This window comes from Nymphalis io, chromosome 9 (assembly GCF_905147045.1).
Source record: "Nymphalis io chromosome 9, ilAglIoxx1.1, whole genome shotgun sequence".
NCBI classification, from domain to species: Eukaryota; Metazoa; Arthropoda; class Insecta; order Lepidoptera; family Nymphalidae; genus Nymphalis; species Nymphalis io.
In genome coordinates, this window is record NC_065896.1 from 9080536 (window position 1) to 9105186 (window position 24651).

The 24651-nt window shown below is 32.0% G+C and overlaps 4 protein-coding genes across 4 annotated transcripts in view; 2 read left to right on the forward strand and 2 right to left on the reverse strand.

Moving 5' to 3' along the window:
• The first annotated feature begins 1966 nt into the window (after window positions 1–1966).
• Window positions 1967–3049, forward strand: LOC126770653 (BTB/POZ domain-containing protein KCTD5). The gene is made up of 2 exons (XM_050490160.1): window positions 1967–2191; window positions 2288–3049. The coding sequence occupies exons 1-2, from the start codon at window positions 1991–1993 to the stop codon at window positions 2738–2740; spliced, it is 654 nt and encodes a 217-aa protein (XP_050346117.1). The 5' UTR covers window positions 1967–1990; the 3' UTR covers window positions 2741–3049.
• LOC126770491 (serine/threonine-protein kinase N) lies at window positions 3044–7442 on the reverse strand. The gene is made up of 2 exons (XM_050489893.1): window positions 5899–7442; window positions 3044–5396 (listed from the first exon to the last, which is right to left on the reverse strand). The coding sequence occupies exons 1-2, from the start codon at window positions 7203–7205 to the stop codon at window positions 3584–3586; spliced, it is 3120 nt and encodes a 1039-aa protein (XP_050345850.1). The 5' UTR covers window positions 7206–7442; the 3' UTR covers window positions 3044–3583.
• A 965-nt stretch (window positions 7443–8407) lies between these two features.
• LOC126770659 (glucose-induced degradation protein 4 homolog) lies at window positions 8408–10988 on the forward strand. The gene is made up of 4 exons (XM_050490167.1): window positions 8408–8824; window positions 9049–9216; window positions 9312–9544; window positions 10339–10988. The coding sequence occupies exons 1-4, from the start codon at window positions 8678–8680 to the stop codon at window positions 10400–10402; spliced, it is 612 nt and encodes a 203-aa protein (XP_050346124.1). The 5' UTR covers window positions 8408–8677; the 3' UTR covers window positions 10403–10988.
• A 69-nt stretch (window positions 10989–11057) lies between these two features.
• Window positions 11058–24651, reverse strand: part of LOC126770543 (uncharacterized) — a 40445-nt gene continuing 26851 nt past the window's right edge. Inside the window, exons 2-5 of the mRNA XM_050489988.1 lie at window positions 21983–22047; window positions 14226–14498; window positions 13914–14099; window positions 11058–13797 (exon numbers count right to left, since the gene is read on the reverse strand). Of these exons, the coding sequence (XP_050345945.1) occupies window positions 12643–13797; window positions 13914–14099; window positions 14226–14489 (1605 nt within the window). The 5' untranslated portion in view covers window positions 14490–14498; window positions 21983–22047 and the 3' untranslated portion in view covers window positions 11058–12642. The remainder of the gene's footprint in view (window positions 13798–13913; window positions 14100–14225; window positions 14499–21982; window positions 22048–24651) is intronic.

The window sequence follows — 24651 nt, forward strand, 5'->3', positions numbered from 1 at the left end:
CAGGCATCTTCTAGGCAAGCGCGCTCACCTTAGACTGTATCTTTACTTTCCATCAGGTGTGATAGCCATTTAAAAAAAATAGAAAAGTCAACTTTCACAGTTATTGATGATAATGAGATTCTCACTGTAAAGACTGACGCATCAGAATTTGCCATTGCTGCCTCTCTTTCTCAAAAAGGGCGTCCTATAGTTTTTTTCTCTAGAACCCTTTCAAATTCAGACAAAGACAATCTTCAATTGAAAAAGAAGCATGCGCCATTGTAGAGAGTCTTCGCAAATGGTGTCATTACTAAACTTTTTACTTTTAATAGATCAACGCTCTGTTGCATTTATATTTAATCAAAATCATGCCAGTAAAATAAAAAAAGAAAAGCTTGAACGATGGCGTCTCGAATTATCTTGTTTTTATATAAAAACGTGAGTTGCATAGTTCTCTCTGCCACCCATTGTAAGAATGATTTACTTAGATACGGCATTAGGTTCGTATGAAAATTTTACCGTATTCGGTAAATTATATTAAGTCTGTTACTCTGTCTTGCCCAATATGTACCAAAATTAAACCTCGGTTTATACAATCTAAAGGTCAACTCATAAAAGCAACAGCACCTTTCGAACGGCTAAACATTGATTTTAAAGGACCTTTACCGTCAAATACTTCAAATAAGTACTTATTAACAATAATTGATGAATATAGTAGATTTCCTTTCGCATATGCCTGTAAGGAAATAATAACTTCAAGATGTTTTTACATGTTCGGAACACCTCTTTATATACATAGCGATAGATGATCTGCTTTTATTTCTAAAGAGTTTACAGATTTTTTAAATTCCTTGGGAATCGCTTGTAGCAGAACAACACCTTATAATCCACTTGGAAATGGTCAAATCGAGCTTCTCAATGGTACTTTGTGGAAAACTTTACAACTCTTCTCTTGCGCGAAGAGCAAAATGCCAATTGAAAACTGAGAGCAATTTTTGCCAATGTGTTTACATACATTTCGTTCACTTTCATGTATACCAATTAATACAACTCCTCACGAACGACTATTAATTCATACTCGCAGATCATCTAATGGAGTATCGTCAAGCAGGAACTAACCTGCTTGATTAGTTCCTGGACCTGTGCTAGTAAAAAAATATCCGTAATAAATATGATTCATATCTTGAAGAGGTTGAACTATTATAAAGTAATCTCTATTACTCTTTTCTAAAGCATAAAAATGGACGCGAACCAACAGTTTAAAATTTAGTTCCACTCTTTTCTCCTATTGAACACTATGAATCAAAATATAGAAGAAGATATAAAAGATTCAAATACAAAAAAAAGAACAAGAAGACATCTTGTTTTTTATGGCTCTGAAGATCGAGCTTTAAGCTCGGAGGATAAGGATATAGAGAAAATACAATCTGCAGCGTCAAGCACGCCTGATGATCATCCTCTTAGGAGATCTGCAAGGACGAGACGAACTCCATATTATTTAAAAGAATACAGCTGTCTGTAAGAAAAAGATAGAAGATATGAATGACGTATAATTTATAAAGAAACTATACTATTCTTTTTATGTGTCTTGTTATTCTTTTTATGTAAGTTTATGTTTATGTTCTTCATATGTTCTTAAATGTTATTTATTGTTACTATTATGTACAATTATTTAAGTTAATAAAATCCAAGATTCCTTATGGTTTTGTCTCTTATGTATTAGTTATAATGTAGTTTTTGTGGAAAGAGAGCAAGAATTATTAAAAATAACAAAAAAATAATAGTTGGAAATCGCGTTAACCAATTTTCAAATCATTTAATGTGATGAAGCTTAGTGAATTTTTTATATCGATAAAAACAAGTTTACATTGGGCGTATTGAAATATAAATGATCAAATTAAACAAAAATCTTTTAAAAAACGCTTCCATAAATATACAGTGAGGAAGAGCTTAACCAGCAGTAACAAAAGTTAATAAACAAAACAAAGTTTTTGTCTATGATACCATAACCATGGCGGGTTACGTAGGAGATGATGATTTTTCTAAAGAAAATATACAAAAATTTAATAATGAAAGACGAAGTAGTAAGCAATGGGTAAAATTAAATGTTGGAGGAACTTATTTCTTATCAACTAAAACTACACTTTGTAGGGACCCAAATTCATTTCTTTATCGATTAGTTCAAGAGGACAGTGACTTAATTTCAGACAGGGTGAGTATAACATTCACGTTATTCATTGTGTTCCTATTTTGGAACAATTATAAAGTAAACTAATTGCGTACACGAATATGCGTAATTATTTTGCAGGATGAAACAGGCGCTTATTTAATAGATAGAGATCCTACGTACTTTTCACCAGTGCTCAATTATCTTCGTCATGGTAAACTTGTAATTAATAATGATATAGCAGAAGAGGGTGTATTAGAAGAAGCAGAGTTTTATAATATTACAGAGCTTATAAGGTTAGTTAAAGAAAGAATATGTTTAAGGGAAAGAAGGCCACTTAAAGATTCTAAAAAGCATGTTTATAGAGTTTTACAATTTCACGAAGAAGAACTTACACAGATGGTGTCCAATATGTCTGATGGTTGGAAATTTGAGCAACTGATAAATATTGGTTCTCAATATAATTACGGCACGGAGGAGCATGCAGAATTTCTATGTGTCGTAAGTAGAGAATGTGGCAGCTCTTTAAACAGTAATGACATAGAACCCACCGACCGTGCTAAGGTATTGCAACAGAAAGGGTCGAGAATGTGAATATACCTCAAATTTTACAGCTGATGATTTAAGACATTGTGTGGAATGTGTATATACATCATGTAGTGTGAAGATTGTTGTTCAGTTTTGTGATTTCAAGTTAAATGTAATTATTAAACAAGTTTTAAAATTAGTCCTGTTAGGCCAATGAAATGGCAGTTGATATTTTGATTTCTTGTTTATCTGGAATTTGTTTGTGAATACTCAAATTTTGAATAGGAAAGTGCTAGTTTTCATTTTTATGTGTATTTGAAACCTCAATGGAGGATAAGAAGAACCTTTTGTAATAGTGACAAATACAAATTTAAATATACTAATGTATTTTATTTTTAAGAGAATATTTTATACTAAACAACAATTTTTTAAATTTCAATAAGCTATTAAAATTTCAACAGTTGTATGTGTTATTCCTTCCAATTGGTTAAGATTATATATAATATTAAAAGTAAAGTTTGTTCTTGATACCTTTATTTCATTGATAAAGAATTGACTGAAAACAATGATTTATTTGACACGCTTTTCTTAATAGTTACTAACTTCTATGTTAATTCCATAACTACATAATATATAAATCTGTAACACAATGTTTTTAAAAAAATAAAGATTAGAGCTATTTAAAACTTATTGTTATTAAATTACACAATTTATTATAAAATATTGCATTCAACTGCATTAAATACAAGTTAACATGCGAGTATCTATACAAGATACCCTTCTGTATAGATTAGATTAATTATCAAAATACAGATTTTTCACTCACACATGTAAGGCAATGGGGTTTTTATTATTATTGATAATTATACTAAATTTTAACATAGTAATAAATGTATTGAATTCTTTATTTTAGCACCAGTCTGCCATGTACGTAAAGTCTGTGAAAAGTTTATGGTCTGCATTGCTGAGAGGACGGGGCTCTTTAGGTGGCGTCAGAACTGCTGCTTCAGATGTAAACTCACTATCAAAGTTACTAACATCTTCAAGATTATTTATCGTTGGCACAAATGGTGGTTTCACTTTGCGAAGGAGTAATTGCTCCCAATCAACATTTCGGAAAAATGCTTGTTTTTTCACATCCTCAGCATCTCTTTCAGAAGAGCCTAAACGTCGTTCCGGATTTTTTCTAAGCAACCGACGCATCAAAGCAATTGATTCTAAAGATAAAGTTCTAGGGTAACGAACTTCATCATTTACAATAGAATCAAACACTTCACCTTCATCCTCACCAGGGAATGGGGATTCTCCTACTAGCATTTCAAAAATAAGGACACCTAAACCCCACCAGTCAACTGCTCTAGTGTATGAAGTCTCAGTTAAAACTTCTGGGGCTAGAAACTCAGGTGTTCCACAAAAAGTGCCAGTGCGATCTCCCCAACCCATTCCTTCTTTACAAAGGCCAAAATCAGCTATTTTAACATACCCGTCAGTGTCAAGTAATAAGTTATCTAGTTTTAAATCCCTATAAATTATATTATTTTCGTGTAAATACTGTAAACCTAATACTACACAAGCTGCATAAAATACTGCCCTCGGTTCAGTAAACACATCAGCATGTATGTGCATCATAAGATCACCTCCAGCTGCATACTCCATGACAAAACAAACATGTTGTTCAGTTTGAAAGCATGCAAAAAGATTTACCAAAAATGGATGTCTAATTGCATTAGCTACCTCGAAAATTCGCTTCTCTGACAATAAAGAGTCTACCTCATCTCTGGCGATTATATCACCTTTCTTTAAAGCTTTAATTGCAAAATATTCATTAGTTGGTCTATATTGGGCTAAAATTACTTTGCCAAAATGACCTCGACCTAAAACACTCAACAGTCGGAAGCTTTCCATTGACATTTCTCCTGACTGCCGCCTTGAGTCTAATTCTTTACCTAGCGATTCTATAACTGAAGAAGAACGTGATGAAGAAATACGCATGTTACTTGTAATCTCAACTATCTGGTCTTCGTTACTTGGAAATTCAAGGACTAATTTAGGAGACGGTGATGGTGGATACTCTACAAGTGGAGTGTTACATGATGAAGTCTGTGGTTCCTTTGCAATGTAACTATCCCTGTTATAAGAATCTTCTAAAAATGCAAATGCTTCTTGTAATTCTTTTTCCATTCTAAGAGTAGATACATTAGGTGGTGGTTGCAATGGTAAAGTTGGTTTTGGAGGAGGTGCAATTGGTACCTGTGGAGTTGTTGGAGCAGAGGGCAAACCCAGAGGTCGAACACCAGCCATTCCAATAAGAGTGGCATGTGGATTTTCAACATCTTTATTGTCAGGTTCAAAATTATGTTGCTGAGACTGAATATGGGCACTTTGGATATTTTGAATTGAAGGTGAAGAACGTTTTAAAAGTCTTCCTAACACTACAGCAGGTATATGCATTTCTCCATAAGAAGTTCTAGGAATATTTTTGCCTTGTTGTTTGAAAATCTTTCGTTGACGCTGAAGTTTTGGTTTCCTTGAAATTATAGGGTTTAAAAACTTAATTTCAGCAAATAACAGACCCTGAGGCTCGAGTTCTAGTGCCATTCCATGGCGTATATCATCAATAAATTCCTCCAATCTTAGAAATTTTACAGCACATAGTCCACGCCAATCTTTCCAATGGATACCAATTTCAAGTTCTCTGGATTTGTCCAATTTAATTGTGAATCTGGAATAAAATTATGTAATATAATTCACTAAAAAATTTATTTGAAGCAATTTTTCAATAATTTGAAACTACAAAAGTTAAAAAGAAACAGATACATAAGTAATTAAACAATGTGACATAATATAGGTGTCTTTAATATATAACTCTAGGAATATATCTATCTATAAGGAGTCTTTTGCATATATACTTTTTTATTTCCTTAGTCACATTACAAATATGTGAACATAAACACGGCCTACTGATAAGATAGTATGAGTAATCACACATGAAAGGAGTCGTAAAGATTAAAATTCAAGAAATAGATTGATGTTTTCATAAATTAATGGTTATTTAAATGGATTAGTTATTAAAGTAATCTCTATCTCCAATGTTATTACATAAATTAGTTACGTTAATATAAATTGTAGTCTTTGTTTATTTCTTATTGATCAATAGTATATAATTTTATTTAATTTTGTAATTAAAAAAATTTAGTGTAATGTATGCAATACATATGAAATACCTTTGATCCCAGGCCTGCTGAGAGCATGGTCTCCAACTGGTTTGAGCTACAGTGTGATTATCCAATTTCATAACAGCCATGATTTCATTACTTGTATCTTCCTTAATGCTGTATGTATATTTCATGGAGTTACGAATAGTTACTCCTTTAACAAATGATTTCAAATCTGAAGGACTAGCAAGAGGGTCCCTTCTACTTCGTCCTGGCACATCTTCTAATAAATCTTGACAACCCATCAATCTGACCTCTAAGGTGCCAGTTACTTGAACACAAGGGCTGATCATAGGAGCAGGAGATAGAAAAAGATTGCGGTGGCCACTTGCCCCAGATAAACTAACATAACCAGGGCTGGAACCAGTGCTACGTAATTCATGTCCTAACTCTATAAAAGCGGCACTCTCAGTAGGTAGTTCTTGCCGACGCATATCAAGTGACTTGCGCAGCAAATCTAATTTTTGGGTTGACTCCAGAAGACTTGTTTGAGCTTCTTGTAATGCTTTCTTGTCAGTTACTTTTTTATCACTTTGTAAAAGTCTTATAGCATTCTTGGAACCTTCCACCACAGCTGCTTCTATACGAAGGCGGTTTCTAATTTCTGCAATCCTTTCATCCAGTAAGGCATCTACGCCACTGATATCGGGACCCCTTCCATCACCATTTGCTCCTGCATTATCACCCTTTTGTTGTTTGCTTAGCTTGGAAATACGCAATTTAAGGTATTCAATTTTATCTTTTGAATCTGCAAGCATTTGATGTGCTTCAGCAAGTAGTTTCTTGTCTCGAGATTGGTTACTACTGCTTATGCTTTGAATCATATTCTCAGCGCCCTGCTTTACTTTCAATTCAATATTAAGTTGTTTTTCCAATGATGCCAACTTACGATCAGTCGTACCTTCACCCAACTGACGTTGTTGTTGCGCAGCTTCTGAAGCCAAAATAATCTCTTCATCGTAAGATAAATCTTCTGGCGAAGTCGGAGTTGATTGACCGCGTGACAAAAGAAGCTGCGATTCAAGTTCTTGCAGATCAGATTTAAGCTCATTCAGTTTAAGATTGGCCTTTTTAACAATATTTGCTACATTAGACAGCGATCTTCGATCAGTAGCGACTTCGCGTAGCTTTTCGGCACCTTCTTTTATTTTGAGTTCTTTACGTATCTCTTTACGTATGACATCCTTGAGTTCTTCCAACTTAGACGGCAATGCTATTTCTGGAATACATTCCGTTTTAATTCCATACTTGACGCCCAGCTCATAGAGGACAGGGTGTCGAATATAATCACTGTGGTAATAACCTGGGTCTGCCATAATTGAGGATGCACAGTCTAACGTCAGTTAACCATAATTATGTGAGAAAATATCACTACTATTGCTTTTTGATCACAATTCGAAATTGCATATATAATCTACTGTAATACAAAATACTTTTGAAACGTTACAGGAATTCATTATGTAAAAACATAGAATATACACTTATTTAATAAATTAAATTACAAAACAATTTATAAACAAGTTGGTCGGTCAACGAAACCAACGAGACGACGAAATTCTACCATATCTACAAATCCTAAAATGTCATAGACTAAATAAATTTCTACTGCTACTACAAAAATATTATTTTCATTTTGTAGTTAACAAGACGATAAAAATCCGATAAATTATTTAAAGAAATCGTAACTTTTGTTTTGTTATAATATTTTTTGTTTTATATGTCAATGATTTCTAAATATATTTCCATTTACCATTATTTTAATTAAATGAAATTGCATTTTCATCGATAGATAATTTCTTATATTTAAAAACGTCACTTTAATAAAATGTTTACCAAAGTTTTGGGGGAATTGAATATGTAGCAAGAGGTATCTTGTATCATTTTCAATTTTTTTGTTATTTTTCCCATTTGGCATAGACCATCAAAACTTCTCCAGATATCCGTACGAATGAGACATGTTTGCGTCTGGTTTAAACTGTTTAATAAATTAAACTCGCATGCCCTTTGTAGCAGAACTAATAACTGACAAAGATCGTGCAACAACGTGCGAACATCGCTCATTGCCGCCAATAATGCGTAACATTGTTTTACACTCTTGTTACATAATTTGAACGAGAATGTAGAAAGACTTATTTTTTTCCGCGGATCACACTCTAGTTATAACTTATGAATATATAATAATGCTTCAATTTTTCAAAAGTTTTTGAGTTGAACAATTTTGGTTTTTTCTCTTGGTTATCGTACAAAAGGAATACTTATTGCTGCATTTTTACCTTCGATTATCGATATACATTATGTCAAAAAGTGATGTCCAAAGTGATTATACAGAAAGAGCAAAAAAACTGAAAGTTTTATATGCAATGCTCGTTTAAACTCCAGTATGTACGATATTTTACAATAAACTCAATGGAAGTCGTGTCGGAACATTCATTGTTTAATATAAAAATAGTCTTTAACCTATGTCATAATAATTATAAAACCAGCGTATATATAGTCTGTCGAAAGTGTGTTTAGCTTTCACTTCTAGCAATAAATTTCTAGTAAAATTTTTGTTACCCATTTATTATGGATTAAAATTACGAAGATGGAAGATCTATTACCCTCTTCTATTATTATTATATAAAGAAATGGAATTATTATCTCGCGTATTTTCAAATCGAATATACTGGAAAGAAACAAATCCAACTGTCATCAGTTTTGAGGTTTACTTGGCTGTGTGCCCAGTATCAATTCTGTCAATAACATACTTTTATCATACACAAGCTGGGTATCGGTTTGATGGATAATAATGCCCGTTAAAGTTGATATAACTCCACCACCACCAGCTAATTCAAAACAACCTGGCGTAACAAAGTCTCTTCTTTACAACGGCTCAAAATTTCAAGGGCATCAAAAGTCTAAGGGAAATTCTTACGAAGTAGAAGTTGTATTGCAGGTTAGTGTTAAAAACAAATACGCAAAAAGTGAAATTTAATAAAAGGCATGTGGTGTTTGAAAAACTATTAAGGTTCTTGACAGTGCTTACATAGCAGATATTATGAAGATAATATATTAAGCGGTAAAAGTTAAATGATATAACTACATTGTGTTGTGTACATGGTTTCATGTATTATTAATATTTTCTACTGTTTTTGATTAAGATTTAGCTATTCATTACAGCATGTCGATGAAGAAAATTCGTACCTTTGTGGATATTTAAAAATAAAAGGTTTAACAGAAGAATTTCCGACTCTTACGACATTTTTTGATGGCGAAATTATATCGGCGAAATATCCTTTTTTGACAAGAAAGTGGGATGCAGATGAAGATGTTGATAGAAAACATTGGGTAAAGTTATCATGTTAATTAATAAGCTTAAAATTATTAGTCGATAGTTATAAATAAATATTGTACTATTTAGACAATTAATGTTATCTTTTCAGAGCAAGTTTGACCTATTTGTACCATATTTAAAGACATTCAACTCGGACTCATTTGATTATGATTCTCTTGAAAAGGCTGACTATGTATTTATGAGATGGAAAGAACACTTTTTAGTGCCAGATCACACAATAAAGGATATAAATGGTGCTTCCTTTGCTGGGTTCTATTATATATGCTTTCATAAATCGGCAGCTACAATAGAAGGCTACTATTATCACAGAAGCTCTGAATGGTAAGCAATACTTTTTTATCAATGGAAACACTATTATTAAATAAAATAAGTCAGTAAAACAATTCTATTTAATAATGTCCTCCAGACCGATTTTGGCCACGGCGGCCAATCTCAAGAGATTAACTAATTGCACAGGACACATTATAGTGCATAACTGTGTGTGCAAACAGAGGTGCACTCTCTTTTCCCTAGCTTTCATAATCCAAGAGATGGCAATCGGACACAACCGGAAAGATTTTAGGCACAGATCCAATGGCTTTAAAAAACCTAATAACTTTTTATTGGCCCGACCTGGGAATTGAACTCAGGACCTCTGGGTCTGCGGCCTTATATCTAGCCACTAGACCAAAGAGGCAGTCTATATATATATATATATATATATATATATGATATGGTAAATATAATTGTTTAACTAATATATACATTATATATATTTATAATAGGTAAGTAGGCAGACTGGCAAATGCTCCACCCAATAGTACGTGGTCACCTGAATGTGTATGGGTATACACATTTAGAATCAAGAAGCTGTTTCCTTTGTGCTTGTAATTACATTGCCTCACTCACCCTTTAAACTTGATCATAAACTTACTAAGTAGTGCTGTTTAGCCGCAGAATATGTGATGAGTTGGTTGGTAGGCAGACTTGCAAACGCTTAACAATTACAACTCTTACAACTTTAATTATAAATTTTATCTATAATTTTTTAGAACTATTAATGAAAGTTAGATATTTTTTTAATAGAATGCTTGTTGTGCTCTATTACATTTAAATAAAAAATATACTCTTTACAGGTTTCAATCACTGACTTTAAGTCATGTTCCAGAACACAGCATCCAAATTTATGAATTCAGATGAAATTGCAGTAGGGATACTGAAATTGGATTGATATTTGTTTCTTATAGTACTTACGTGTTATTTGAGTCATTACTTTATTTAATATCCTTTACAATGACTAAGTTGAGTATCTTTGAAAGATGTCATATTATCTGATACCATGATCAATGTTTTATGAACAATCATTTTTAATTGGCCTGCCTTTGCATATACTTACATGTAATATAAATCATTAAATTGTATGTACATACTTCATCAATTAATTTAGTCTATTCCTTAATTGTAAATGTCAATAAATTTGTTCAGATATCATCTTCATTTATCATTTGTAAGATTTTTTTGTACTGATATTTCTATTATTGTGATATATTGTACAAATTTCTTGTGTAAGTAGATTTTCGTTAAATTTAAATGGTTTTTGACAATATAACATGTTCCTTTTTATGTTTAGTTACCCATTACTCATGTTTTGTATAAGTATGTGCAAGCTCAGGTTATGTTTTAATTAAACAACATTACGTTAATTTGACTACCTGTAGGAAATATCAATTTAAACAGTGTTATTAAGAAAATTTAATATTTTTTTTCAATAAAATCTTGAATGCGATTTTTTTTTATTTACAATATTCGTAAAAAAATAAAATGCGTAGTTTAATTTCATTTCAAATATTTTATTAACACATTTATATTTACAATAAAATACTGGCATTGATAATTTTCTATGTTTGTTTTTCATCAAATGGAATATTAAGCACATTTGGAGATTAATATTTAATAGCTATGTAAGTTAAGTATTTGCTACATATATATTTATTTAATTTATTCTTACAGCTATTATTTGTACAGTACAGATTTGACACAATATTTTTAGATTATGATGAGTTTATATTTTGGGACTTTTGCTTAATTTTTTTTTCTATCTTTGTAACTAATACCTAGGTAGTTTGGATTCTGATGTGTTTTAGTTTTCTTATAAATCAATGAAGGTCCCAAAAATTGATGATTATTATATAAAAGATTAGATTACACGTTTTTTAAATATTAATAAATACATCATAAATAGCACGCCATTTTTGTATTCATTAATTTAAAATGCAATAACACTGGTTAAGAATTAGATATGAGTAATAAAATATTTATGGCAAGTATCTTTTATCACCATGCATCTAAAAAGTCAATGATCATTACTAAATATTTTTATCATAAATTATTTACGTGCCTCTTTATATTAATAAGATTTGATTATTCATTTAGCATACAATATTGAGTAAAAAAATACACAAGAATACATCTATCATACTAAAACCCTACGAAAACAGTAGCATTCAATAATAATGTTTCGCGGTTATATGTATATCTAACACTTAAACTAAGCTTTGGTGGGATCGATATATGAGTAATAGTTCGGTAGTTAGCGTAACAAATAAAAGAAAATATTTTGTTGTAAATAAACCATTATAAGGTACAGTATACCAGTAGATGCTAAGACCCAATGATAAGTGAAATTAAATACGTGTACCATTGTAATTTAGTTAGGATTATAGCTGGTTATTAGACGCAGTATTTTTGGAACAGAAGGTTTGTACATTCACTTTTTTAATTCAAGTAATGCTCGTTGTAGGTGGGCTTAAGATGTCCGAATTAGATTTAATTTATTTTCTTGATAAATAAAAGGGTCTAGTAAGATGTTTTAAATCTAAATATACTCAAAACAACTTAGGTCAGCTGAATTATCTACATAAGTACTTAATTATAATAAACATTCACATAATAATTATCTCAAAAGGCAAGCCAGTGCCTATTATTCGTATGGTGTCTTCTGAAACCATAAATTTGCAATACGTATGACTATCTCAAGAGTCACAACAACAAGAAATATACATCAAATAAACATAAATTAGTAATACAACAATATACATAATACAAAACAACGATAATACTAATTGATAAAAATTAAAATTTCAGGAGCAAAAATTATTAAACGCTTAGGTATCGAGTGCAAGAATATTTACAAGAACTTAAAACAGCTAACAAAAATTTTACAAAACTATGACTGTAATATTTGGCTTTAAAATAAATAGGCTATATATATTGAAAGCTATGGCAGATATGACTAACATTTATTTTATTTAGTTCTAATATTAGTAGTTATGAAATCCAATACAGGTAAAGAGTTTAAATTTGCGTAAAGTACAATTTCCCATAGCTTCCATTATATGACGTCGGGTAACATCCAATTGTCTAAACCATAGTAAAATAAACTATCTTTTTGACGCTCCTTCACTACTGAACCAGTGCCTTAAACCGAGCAGGCTGTACAAATCTTGGTTGTTAGCGTGAGATCTTATTGGACTAGGATTATGTTCAGCAATCTTGTGTGGATAACGCCGAAGTCCAGGGTAAGTCTCTTGAAGTCCAAGATGAGTTTCAGGAAAATCCGCATATGTAGAACCACGGGGTCGAAAATAGTGAGGATATGAATGATGGTGGCGTCTTGGATTTTCATGCATCGTGTTATAAACTCCTCCAATTTGACTACGACCAGGCCAATAGTCTTGTAGATGTCGAAATGGATAATTAGGTGACCGTGAATCTGTGTTCTCACTTGGCCAAGGATATCGGTAGTATACAATATTTTTCGGGTACATTTTTTCAATGGTTGCGTCATCTTTTATGATTATATCGGAGACATGAGTGTCCGGATCTTTTAAGTGATCTGATACCTTTGGTTTGTTGCGTCTATACTGTAATTTTGTACGTGTCCCTAAAACACTGTCTTCTTCAGTTGAAGATAGCTTCTTGTCGTCTTTGGCAAAATTATCATCTGTTGAAACTTCGGCGTATCTGCTTATCAGTTTAATAGCTTCTCCGATATCAGAGTAATCGTTTTCAGGACTTAATTTGGTATCTTCGGAGTCCTTTTTTAAGACTAATACAGTTGAATTAGATAAATCCACTGAATTTACAGGGGAGTGAGCATCGTGCACAGTAGCCGTTTTTTTATTATTATTAGCTAGCGGTGCGTTTTCTATCTCTCTGTCTAATTCTTCTGCGTTTGCCTTTTCTGTTTCAGATTCCATGATGAGATCCTGATTATTTTGAGTTTCTGTATCGTAAATTACGGGATCAATATTTACGTGCCCAAACACAATTTCTTTTTGGCCTTCGTCCGTGTTATTTAACTGTGTTTCATTCTCAGTTGAGTTTAACATAGGACTGTCTCTTTTAGGTTTATCAGAATAAGACAGCAAGTTGTGTAATACGTTATGAGAAAGAATATTACTGCCATCCTGTGAAATAGTATTGTTGAGTTTAGAATTAGCTTGTTGTAGTTTTAAAAGTTCTAATTCAGCTTCAATGCTACTATCAGTATTTTCGCCTTTTTTGTCGACTTTTACGATACTCGGATCTTGAGCCTGTAACATTATATTTAATGATTAATAAAAAAACAGTTATATACAAATAAGACGGTTAAACCGTTTTGATACGTTTATACGGTTCATTTTTAAAACAAGTAGTATCGGTATGGTACCTGTGCAGATGGATCTTGCGGTGAGCTTTGCGGATCTAGGCCAATTGGGATAGACAATTGCAGGGGTCCCGGATCTTCGTCACCATAGTCATAGAGTACATCGCCGTTGTTAGGAGCCGTAGTAAAAAGAGCGTTTAATTGCTCTAATAAGATACGTTCATGATCAGCTTTGTTTACTGTCACCACCTTAAAAGGATAAATATTTGTTAAAATTTTATTCTGGCTAATAGTAAAAGAAACTGAATTAAACAAGAGATATTTTTTTAGAAAAAAAGAAAGAACACATTTATGATGTATTTAAAATGTATGCACCTGGACGCAAGCAGTTCCATCTAGTCGGTGTCCTTTAGGGCAGACTAGCGGAGTGATGAAAAGCGATTTCGTAGTTATTCTTCTAGGTGGAGCATTTTGATTTCCATCTTCAGGACTTTGGAGCCAGGTGCGCCAAGCTAGTTCACCCGCTTGCCTGTCAAGAGTGCGTGGTGGTGCTCGGGTGGTAGTGGCCACGGGCTCCTCAGTCTGCTCTCCTCCCACCAGTGCACACGACACCAGCAACGCGATCCACGGAAACCACATCGCAAACACCTGAAAAGATACAAAAACATAAGTTACCCCACTTTTTTTACAATGTTCATCGACTAAAAAGAACAACTCGAAAATGACAAACTCCTTAGTTTTTTGTTGCTAAAAATATAAAATAAAAAGATGAAAAAGATTAACTAATTCATATGAATAGACATATTTCATACTAGAATAAAACGAATTAATAGTTTAAAATAAAGGTATAATAAACAAAATGCTTAATTCAAAAGTAAATTTAGTTAAATTAAATAATGTTTAGTTTTCATTGAAAAGTACAGGTAAGAGATAGCGAATGATCCAGAACTTATCAAGTGGTGAACTGGATCAAGGTTTGGCCTTTTCCATTAGCTCAATAGCTTCATGACAAACGATGCGGTTAGACTAATGAGTTACATATATTTTATATGTATGTTTTCATTTTGTTTTGTGACATTAATGAATATAAATTATTTGATATATTATTTATTGATCGCAGTCTATAATATTGAATTAATTTATTTAGTGTTGTGGAATTCTATTTTAAGGCCGCCAGTGAATGAAAAATTAAGAATGCACACTTCCACTCAGACGATATAAGCATAAGAGAAGATTTGCCGAAAAAAACTAAACTTTCTAAGTGCGCTCCGAAGATCCATCTCCGAAGTCGTTTGACAAAAAATTAGACATATGTGTTTTAAAAATATCATGTTTACATTTTATGGTATTTGTCACCTTGGCGTAATTAAAATTTAGTTTAAAGAAATTTAAGTTTACAATTACTTTTATGAATAAACATTTACACGTTTTTTTGCCGTCTCAGATTTAACATTTTTTAATTTTATAGTTTTTTGTGTTAAAATGAGTTCGTTTGTTAAGAATATATCTTACATGCAATTATATTAGCTCATAAGCATGAAATATAATAATTTGATATAATCAGTTACACATCGCTTGGAAAATTTTAAACAATATAATCCACTTTGACCCCTTAGTCGTGGGAAATGCAAAAGTAATAACGATTTGGTACATTCGAGTTATTAATTTAGTGCGCAAAACAAGGGCATTGGCTGTTGACCCCGTCGCGATCTATTGGCAGCATCTGGCAATGATCTCTCCAGGCGCCGACATCGTGGCTGAGCACACGGAAGCGCCTCGCGGGATTTAACCGTGTTCAATCAATGGGTGCTTGATTGGAGATTACTTATTTCAGACTTGCTATTTGCCAGCGAGCTTAACTTACAGACAGATAAGAGTTCTTTTTAAATTATAATTATCTTTAAAACATGAAGTGTCATGTCTCAAGATCGTTCCGGCTGTGACCTAATGAAAATAATATTTCAGTTTATATACATAAACCAGACTCACGATGGGTATTCCGTTTGGATATATTATTATCTGCTCGAACCAAATCTTCGATTATTGAACCCTACCTTGACACGTATGCGAGAGAGAGACGAAAGTCGCGGAACAGAGGTGCGCGAGCGCAGGGTTGCACACAAATAGCTTCCCAGTGAGAATACAAGTCGAGTGATTCCGAGAACATTCAGTGAACCTCGTTCATTTTAAAACTGCATTAAAACATTGATGATAAGCATTCCGATAATTATATCCACGAAGTCGGTTCTCTTGATTGACACGCACTAACAACTGTCCATAAAGCGTCACGTTATCCTCAATACACTCTAACGCACCTACCTATTTAGATATGTGTCTACTTCCTTTAATTAATACAAGTGCGTGAATCAACAGCATTGAACATGTAGGGGAACGTGCGTTGCTAACTTTCTATAGTCACGCTTGGCCTGCATTACTACGCCCTCACGAGGACTGGCAGCTGTTATGTAAATAGATAAAGGATCAAGGATAAGTGGTTGTATCCTTATTCAACGTTTACATTTTTTTAATATATAGTTTATCCTTGTAGTTTGCAGTTACCCCGACAACTGTATTAATAAGTGTAATGTCTTAAATCAATAACTTTGTTTAGTAGGTGCACAAAAAATTGAGCTGTATTTATGTAAGTGAGTGAGCCAGTGTAATTACAGGCACAAGGGACATAACATCTTAGTTCCCAAGGTTGGTGGCGCATTGGTGATGTAAGCGATGGTTAACATTTCTTACAATGCCAATGTCTAAGGGCGTTTGGTGACCACTTACCATCAGGTGGCCCATATGCTCGTCCGCCTTCCTATTCTATAAAAAAAAATGTAAGGAAGATGTCGTCGTTTGTTTTTTTTTTCAATTTACGAAGAATTATTGACAAGTTTTATGGTATAATTTTATAACCGAAGTAATAATTTCTAATGAAGGCGTGGCTATCATATCCATTAATGTTCATTGTATGATAATCAAGTGGACAGCCTGGTGAGAAAGTGTAGTCCATTTACTATCGCTAGCTGGACAAGTACGATGTCGACCATATTTGCATATTAGGTAACTACTTCTCTTGCTTGCTTCACGGGCAGGATATTGATTATTTACACAATGGATAACTCGTCAAATTGCTTTCAAATAATGAATTTACACGGTCGAAATTATTGCTGAACTACATTTCATAACATTTGATGCAAAGTGATCGAACGGTTATTCTATTTATTTGGTTTTTAAATAGTATAAAGATATAATGCAGTATTATTAAAACTTGAAATCGGTTGAAAAGCCGAATAATCATAGTTAAAAACAAAACAATGTCACGGAAGGTTCAACAGAACTGTGATGCTAATTGAAGCTTTCATTGAGAGCTATTGCACTAATTGGTTAAATTCCAACAGTAAATACTAGCATGCGGTACGTTTGACTGTTGAATATGCAGGCTTTAAATGTTGATACTATTTTTTATAAGTATTTAATATTCCAAAGATGCTTTTATTTCAGTAGAATAAGTAATTATTTATAGGTCTGTCTCGAACGGAGCAGCTTAGTAGAAAAATGTGTGCTATGAAATTAGAATTGTCTAATTTCGTTCAAAGACTCTTTGTCAGACAAGGTCTATAGGTCAAGAGACTGTAAAGAAAAATACAATTTTATTCGAACATATTTAAAAATCGTTTCAAATTATGCGCTTTAAGAAAAAATTAAATATGTAGTATCTCAAGGAATAGGCAGTATGAATGAGTTGTATTTCTTTTTAGGAGTTGTTGTTTTTTTTATGTGGTTGAAGAACATGCTGTTAGCTCGTAACGCTATAAAATTAAATAAATGTCTGTCATACATAAGAATAAAATTTGGCTTTTGTGTTTTATCACATTAATGACTTTAACAGATTAAGGTGAATAACAGATGGATAGTATGGGTTATAATTGTTTTACTATCATGTAAGTGAAGTTTGTTCTCATAATATTCCTATGTGACATAAGCCAGTATTTGCATTCTAGGTTTTCACGTACAGTTCTTTCATCCTAATCCACTTTTAGTGTAAAAGATTGTCCTGTTGTGAGCATAGTAAAAGAGTTTATTAGTTGAAAAGCTAGGTTTTTTTTTCCTTCAAGTTTTCATTATATTCGAAATTTAAAAAAAAACTCCTTTTATAAATATTCGACTACTGTAGCATTTTGTACATGGTTATATGCTAAAAGTAATATAAATTTTTGATAGCGATTTTTTTTTATTCAGGTAGGTATTTTGTGACTCTTCGTTAAGTGTGTCGGTGACTGCCAAGAGCAGTTGTCGACCCAGTGAACGAATGTTGAACATGTGTGACATTTCACTATCGTTATAATATTTTGTGATAGCTTTCGTATCTTGCAAACTTAAATGATTTTTAGTGCGAAAAAAATATTCTCTACTTAGGAGAAAACAAGGAGCGTAAATTAAATGTAAATTGCCACTATGTTTGCGTTTAATGATAGTTTTATTAATCTTAATACGTATTTCTTTAGCCTAAACTGTGTTTTTTGGTTCTACACAAAAATATCTCGATATTATATTATTAAAAAAAATAATTTGACCGTGTTTGAAGTGGCTAAAATATATACTTAAGTAATAATTCATATACTCATCAAGGCAAAATAATGTACACGAATATAGAGTGATGAGTGAAAGATGGAACACGTTAATGGAATATATATAAAGCATTGTAACAAATGCGCGGCATCAATGTCCAAAACAAAAGCAAACAAATCCTAATCAGTGAAGTGCGTAGTGGGATGGCGGCCTCCGACGCCCGACGCGACGCATGGAACGGTCGGTAAAGTGTGTTTATTTATAAAAATAATCCATTCATCTCCCTTTATAATCCAAGTCTCCCTGATTTAAAACGCGCCACTTATAAGTAATGTATACATTAAAGTATGTAGAATTTGTAGAAGTTTTGTTCATTTTAAATGTTTAAAATTACGTTTCATAATGTTTTAAGATATTGCCGCTTCAGTGTTTTTGTAAGGAGCTGTTGCAAAACTTAAACTTTGCACGGGTGAGTTGTACATAAGTATTAAAAAATAGTTTTTTTTACTTTTTACATAACTGAAATAAGATAATTTATAGATCCATATTTTATCAATAAGTTATTTAAAATTGCTTTAAAATTTAAAAGGAAAAAAACTATTTTAATGGTCTATTCAATAATTAGGTACGTTTATTTCAGAATATAAGAAATTGCATGTATTGATGGTAGCGTGTTCCGTGAATGTCTTTTATATGTTGGGTCCGGGTAGAGACAGTAGATACTTTGAATTTACGTTTTTATTTTTTTTAAACTAAGTTTTTAAGAATTAATGCCTTTAAAATACGTTTGACTGTTGAATATGCAGGCTATAAAGGTTGATCTTATTTTTTATAAGTTTTAAATATCTCAAAGATGCTTATATTTAATAGAAGTAATTAATATTTTTTAAATATCCAAACCTTCTCCTCAAAAAAGGGAGAGGAGGCCTTAGCCCAGCAGTGGGACATTTACAGGCTGTTACTGTTACTGTTACTGTAAATATCCTAACTATAATTTGTTAAATGGAATTATAATTACATTATTTTGTACAGAAAAAGTGGAACATAAAAGTTTTTTTCTCGATTTATTTAAAAAAAATAAGAACCACAAATAAAAGTGAAAACATTATGAAAATGTAGAATAGCATTTTCAATTTAAAGACTATAGAATTTTATATATTTTTACATGTTTATGGATGTTTTGGTTTTACGAGTATATTATCACAAAATCAAATAACATCTGTATATTATGTATAATAAATGTTCTTATTTTAAGTGTGAGTTTAATGATTCTTAATTTTCATAAAAAAATATCTTATAACGACACTAATATCGTATTTAGAACGCGGTGAGATTTGTATAGGTAAGTTCGAACCTGTTTTATTTTATTGGTCGTTACCGCAATTTTAATATAAGGCTGTTTGTTACCCACTGCAACTATTCTGATTAGGCGATTCGACAACTGGATATGACATGCGTACACCTAAATATAACAGTTATTTTTATGTAGCAACGTTTTAACAATTATTAAAACCGTTATAACTCTATTGGACTGATTTCTACTTCATTGATATAATTTAATTACTTTTCCAATTGCAAATTTTTAGATAACTTTATTTTTTCGATCGTATAGTGTTGTGTTCGATATAAGCTGAATAAAAAAATGCTTTATAAGTTTTATAATATACTAGTTTCCGATCACGACTTTGCTCGCGTGTGGGGAGAGAAGAGGGGCAGGTGTTAGGTACTATATGCCCATTTCTGCAACCCTGACAACGTGATGCAAAATTTCATGTTGGTCGAGTAATTAAGACGCTTTTTAAGGCGTAACAAAAAACACACTTTTACATATGTAAGTAATGATTGATGTAATATTGAGCAGGATTTTTCAATTGTAATAGCATGTTCAGTGTCCAGTAACGGCCTATTTTTCAGGTAAATTCAAGATAAATGAGACGTATCTTAGACGAAATATGGTTGTATAATGATAAGAAGTAAAATAACATTTCGTAACAGTTTTTTAACAATTATGTAAACATTAGGAAATACTCATTTAATAATTGCCGTATCAAATGGGCGTTATCAACAATAGCAATGTCATGCCTATGGATACATATCTATTGTTTTATCCTTTTAACTTTCAACCCAAATTTGTTGCAGCTAGATGAACAACAGTGATTATAAGATCTATTAAAGTGTCTTAAATACATATATTTTTCTTTAAAGGTTTATCTAAAGTATTCTGATGTCGTTGTGCCTTAATGCGACATGTTTATTTTGTCACAAATACACCGCTACTCATGGCCGCTCCACGCCCTACTCGATGAATATGCAGACGTTGTCTTTAAAGGTTACCTGAACGCGCTACCCTTTAATTCTAAATACTTTTCCGGCTTGTACCAGATATTTAATAAAAAAAAGTTTTCATTTAACCACGAAGCGAGATTTATAAATTATATTAAGCTGCGTTATTTAGACCATGTGATCTTGTCGCTATTCTTAATATTTTGATATCTGAACTGAATTATGTGATTAGAAGTTAGTAATATACATATTATAGAGATAATAAACCGGGAATATACATAATAATATAAGTAGTTTAAAACAAAGTCACTGAATTCCTCTGTCTGTATCTCAGCTTACTTCTTAACCACGCAACGGATTTTGATATGGTTTTCACTAATAGATAAACGTTTCCTTGTTTATACAGATAATTTGTAAATATTTTTTGAAAAATGGCTGAACTGTGTTTACAAATATTTTTAACGATACCATAACATATCTATTATAAGTAACTTTCTGTAATCAAAGAAAGGATTTTTTTATAATACCTACTTTAGTTTATTTGTCACAAAGTCCTTATCAACATAAATAGCATATTAATTGTATACTTACGCTTCATGTTGATAAATATTGCTTACAATAACACCTTGCGATTCGAAACAGTAAATATTACGAGATATTTAACTGAACACATTAAAAATACACAGGGCGTGTTGTATTATGTTTATGTATAATAAATTATTATATGCCTTATGTATAATATATATGCTCTTAACACTTTGTCTATGGGTGAATAGATAGATTGGCAAATGTTTAATAACCATTGAATAAAAAATATTACGGGATAAAATCCTTATTTTATACGTAAGAAGTAATTTATTTAATTAGACAATTTTATAAAAATAACTTCAGTGTACAGTAACAAACCTCGTTCGTACATTACAGCCATAAAATTATTAAGTTATTTTAATATATATTATATCTTCGTAGTACTCGTAATTCTCTGAGTACGTATATGATAAAATACAAATGTTAGTAGTTTAGTTAAAAGAATCTGAATAAGTTATACTCACAACATTATCTAAACGCATAATTATAACGTTAAACAATATGCAATAAGCTTAGATCCAAGTCATTATAACAATTATTAATCTATAGTTTCATTTAATAATGACTTAATACGAAAATAATGATTATTGTAATATTATAGTCCACGCACAATTACTCTAGTTATATAGAACGTGTATAATCCCAAGTCCGTAAAATCCTTGAGCGCTTTTACTTTTATAAGCAAAGAGGCTTACCTTGAAGGAAAACGCACGTCGTCCTGCGCCGCTTACATTATAGCGAGCCCGGCACCGGCTCGGTCCTGTAACCAGGAAACAAATTATATTACCACCATCCATACATATTCTACTATAAAAGAATATTTGGAGCTTATTCAATCATGCTGTTCCATTTTAGGTTCGATAGATCAATCGATCAGGCAGAATTTCTTCCGTCACATGCAGGATTTCTCACGATGTTTTCTTTCATCGTTGACCATGAGATGAGTTACAAACACATTGTGAAAATACAGAAATGCTTTTTCGATTTGAAACCGCGATCTTATGCTAAAATCTATGTGTTCTGGGTAACCGTTGTGCTATCTAATACATTTCAATTACTATGCTTCTATTAAACGGTAACAAACGGGCCATCATTAGCTATCTAGGCTGTGCAACGTTGTATTCATATTGGAATTATTATAAAACAACGAAGTTAAATGTGGCAATTTATTTTCTATATCTAACAATAAATTCACATTATTACTACGTGGATTGAATAGTGTTCGTACTAGAAAATTCTAGACAACATTTCTGAAGTATTCTGCAAGACTACTGAGCTGGATTCAAATTGGTCTCGTATCTAGGAAGTGGTTTAATTAATATACTTCAGTAGCTTGATAAGTGTGATAAATAGTGTGCATCTAGAGACCATGAACCAATTTAAGCATTGCATTGTGTTTTTTCTAGATTGTCTTTGAGTTTGTTCTTAATTTGTAATAATTACACAACTGAAATTTATTTATTACGTCATAAATAAGGCAAATCTTACCAGGGTAAAGCATTATTTTATTAATTAAATTAAATAAATATACTTTGAAACCTATGCGTTTCTAAGCGTAAAGCAGAAAATCATCAAAGACGGTTTCTAAACGTCCGGGCATGGAAATTATTAGCTTTTCTATTAAAGTTTGACCCGACGTGGGAATTAACTAACAAAGTTTTCATCGATACCTCACGGGATATATTGCAATTCATTTATATTGATTAGCAAATAATAAACTTTTTATAAAAGTTTCACTGACCTCACGAAAAGTAGGCAATAATGTTTGTCTGACAAAGAAAGGTACTATCTTTAGACATGGCTGTAACCTTAAGCTTTGCTCTTCTCGTTAATTAAACAAACTTGACACACCTTCCATATTTAACAAAAGTGTACAATGTAATTGACAAACCAATTTAATATAATAATATTCAAACATGTGTTTTAAGGTAAAAAGTTAACTTAAATTACAGTTTTGTTAAGTTATTAATTTTATAAAATGTCAAACAAGGCGAGAGTAAATTTTGCTTGTGGAATAAGTATAAAGTTGTATTAAGGTACATAATGTACCGATTACCCTCTATAAAATTCCCTGTAAACATAAGAGGCCTATCAAGAACTTGAAGGTCTCGCATTAACCAACTGGAAATTTCCTACAATATAATATTAAAGTCTAGATAAGAACTTATTAAGTTCCTACTTGGTGGCCCAGAGACATGATTCGTCTGGAACGCTTTCTAGTAATATCTATGTGATGTACGCGCCTCACAGAATGTTGCTGCGCAACATTGTCAATGCGCGGGCGATGGCATACAAACTGCATGAAAGTGGACCGGCCCAGCCTGCAGTCAAGGCCGAAAATGTCACCGATAGTGGAAGATCATGTGGTGATATTGACTTACGCCGCCGATAAAGGACAAAGTGTCATCTATCGTAAGGTATAAAGGAAAACTCATCCCTATTTGGAATAATGGCACGAATAAATAATTAGTAAAATCCTAATCAGCTGACAAGTTAATAAAGAAAAAACAAAACTAATAGCTTTAATTGTATTGGAATATTCTGTTGCCAAATATAAATGGTTATATTAGGAAATATAATATTATAGTAATAATATAATAATAATAATATCGTGGGACATTTTTCACACACGGCCATCTGATCCCAAATTAAGCTTGTACAAAGCTTGTGCTACGGAAACCAGACAACTGATATACTACATATACTACTTTTCTTTTGTAAATACATACTTATATAGATAATTACACCCAAACTCAGGACAAACATACATGTTCATGCACACAAATGTCTGCCCTGGGTGGGAATCGAACCCACAACCGTGAAAGGCAAATATCTACCAACCACGCCAACCAGCTCGTCATATTATAATATTGAATCTGTCTTTAAAAATAATAATATTTTTTAAGGCCATTTCGATATTTAGCATTTTAATATCTAACGTCAAAGCAATGTAAATGTCATGGTAGAATAAAGGACACAAAAGAACATCCAGCACAAAGAGATTAGTCGTCAGTTAGTAGACAAAGAGAATGTCAATATTGGTTTGTATGGTAAACAGTAGACAGGCGATCGAAACACGAGAATATATCTAAATTACATACTGCATCACTATAATGTAGGGTAGAATGATCAAAGCTTACTTGTGTTTGTTGTTTAATTTTTATATTATTTATTTACATTGTAGTTTTGATAGAATCTCAATATAAGCAGTATACATTGTAGTATTGATCGAGGAATTATATCGCTTCAAAAGTAATATCATAATAAAATAATTGCAACTTTACACTTAAGGAGATGGTTTGGCTGCTGCTCCACTGCGGGTGGTGTTCATATATGTGGCAGAATTTCATCACACACTTCTCGT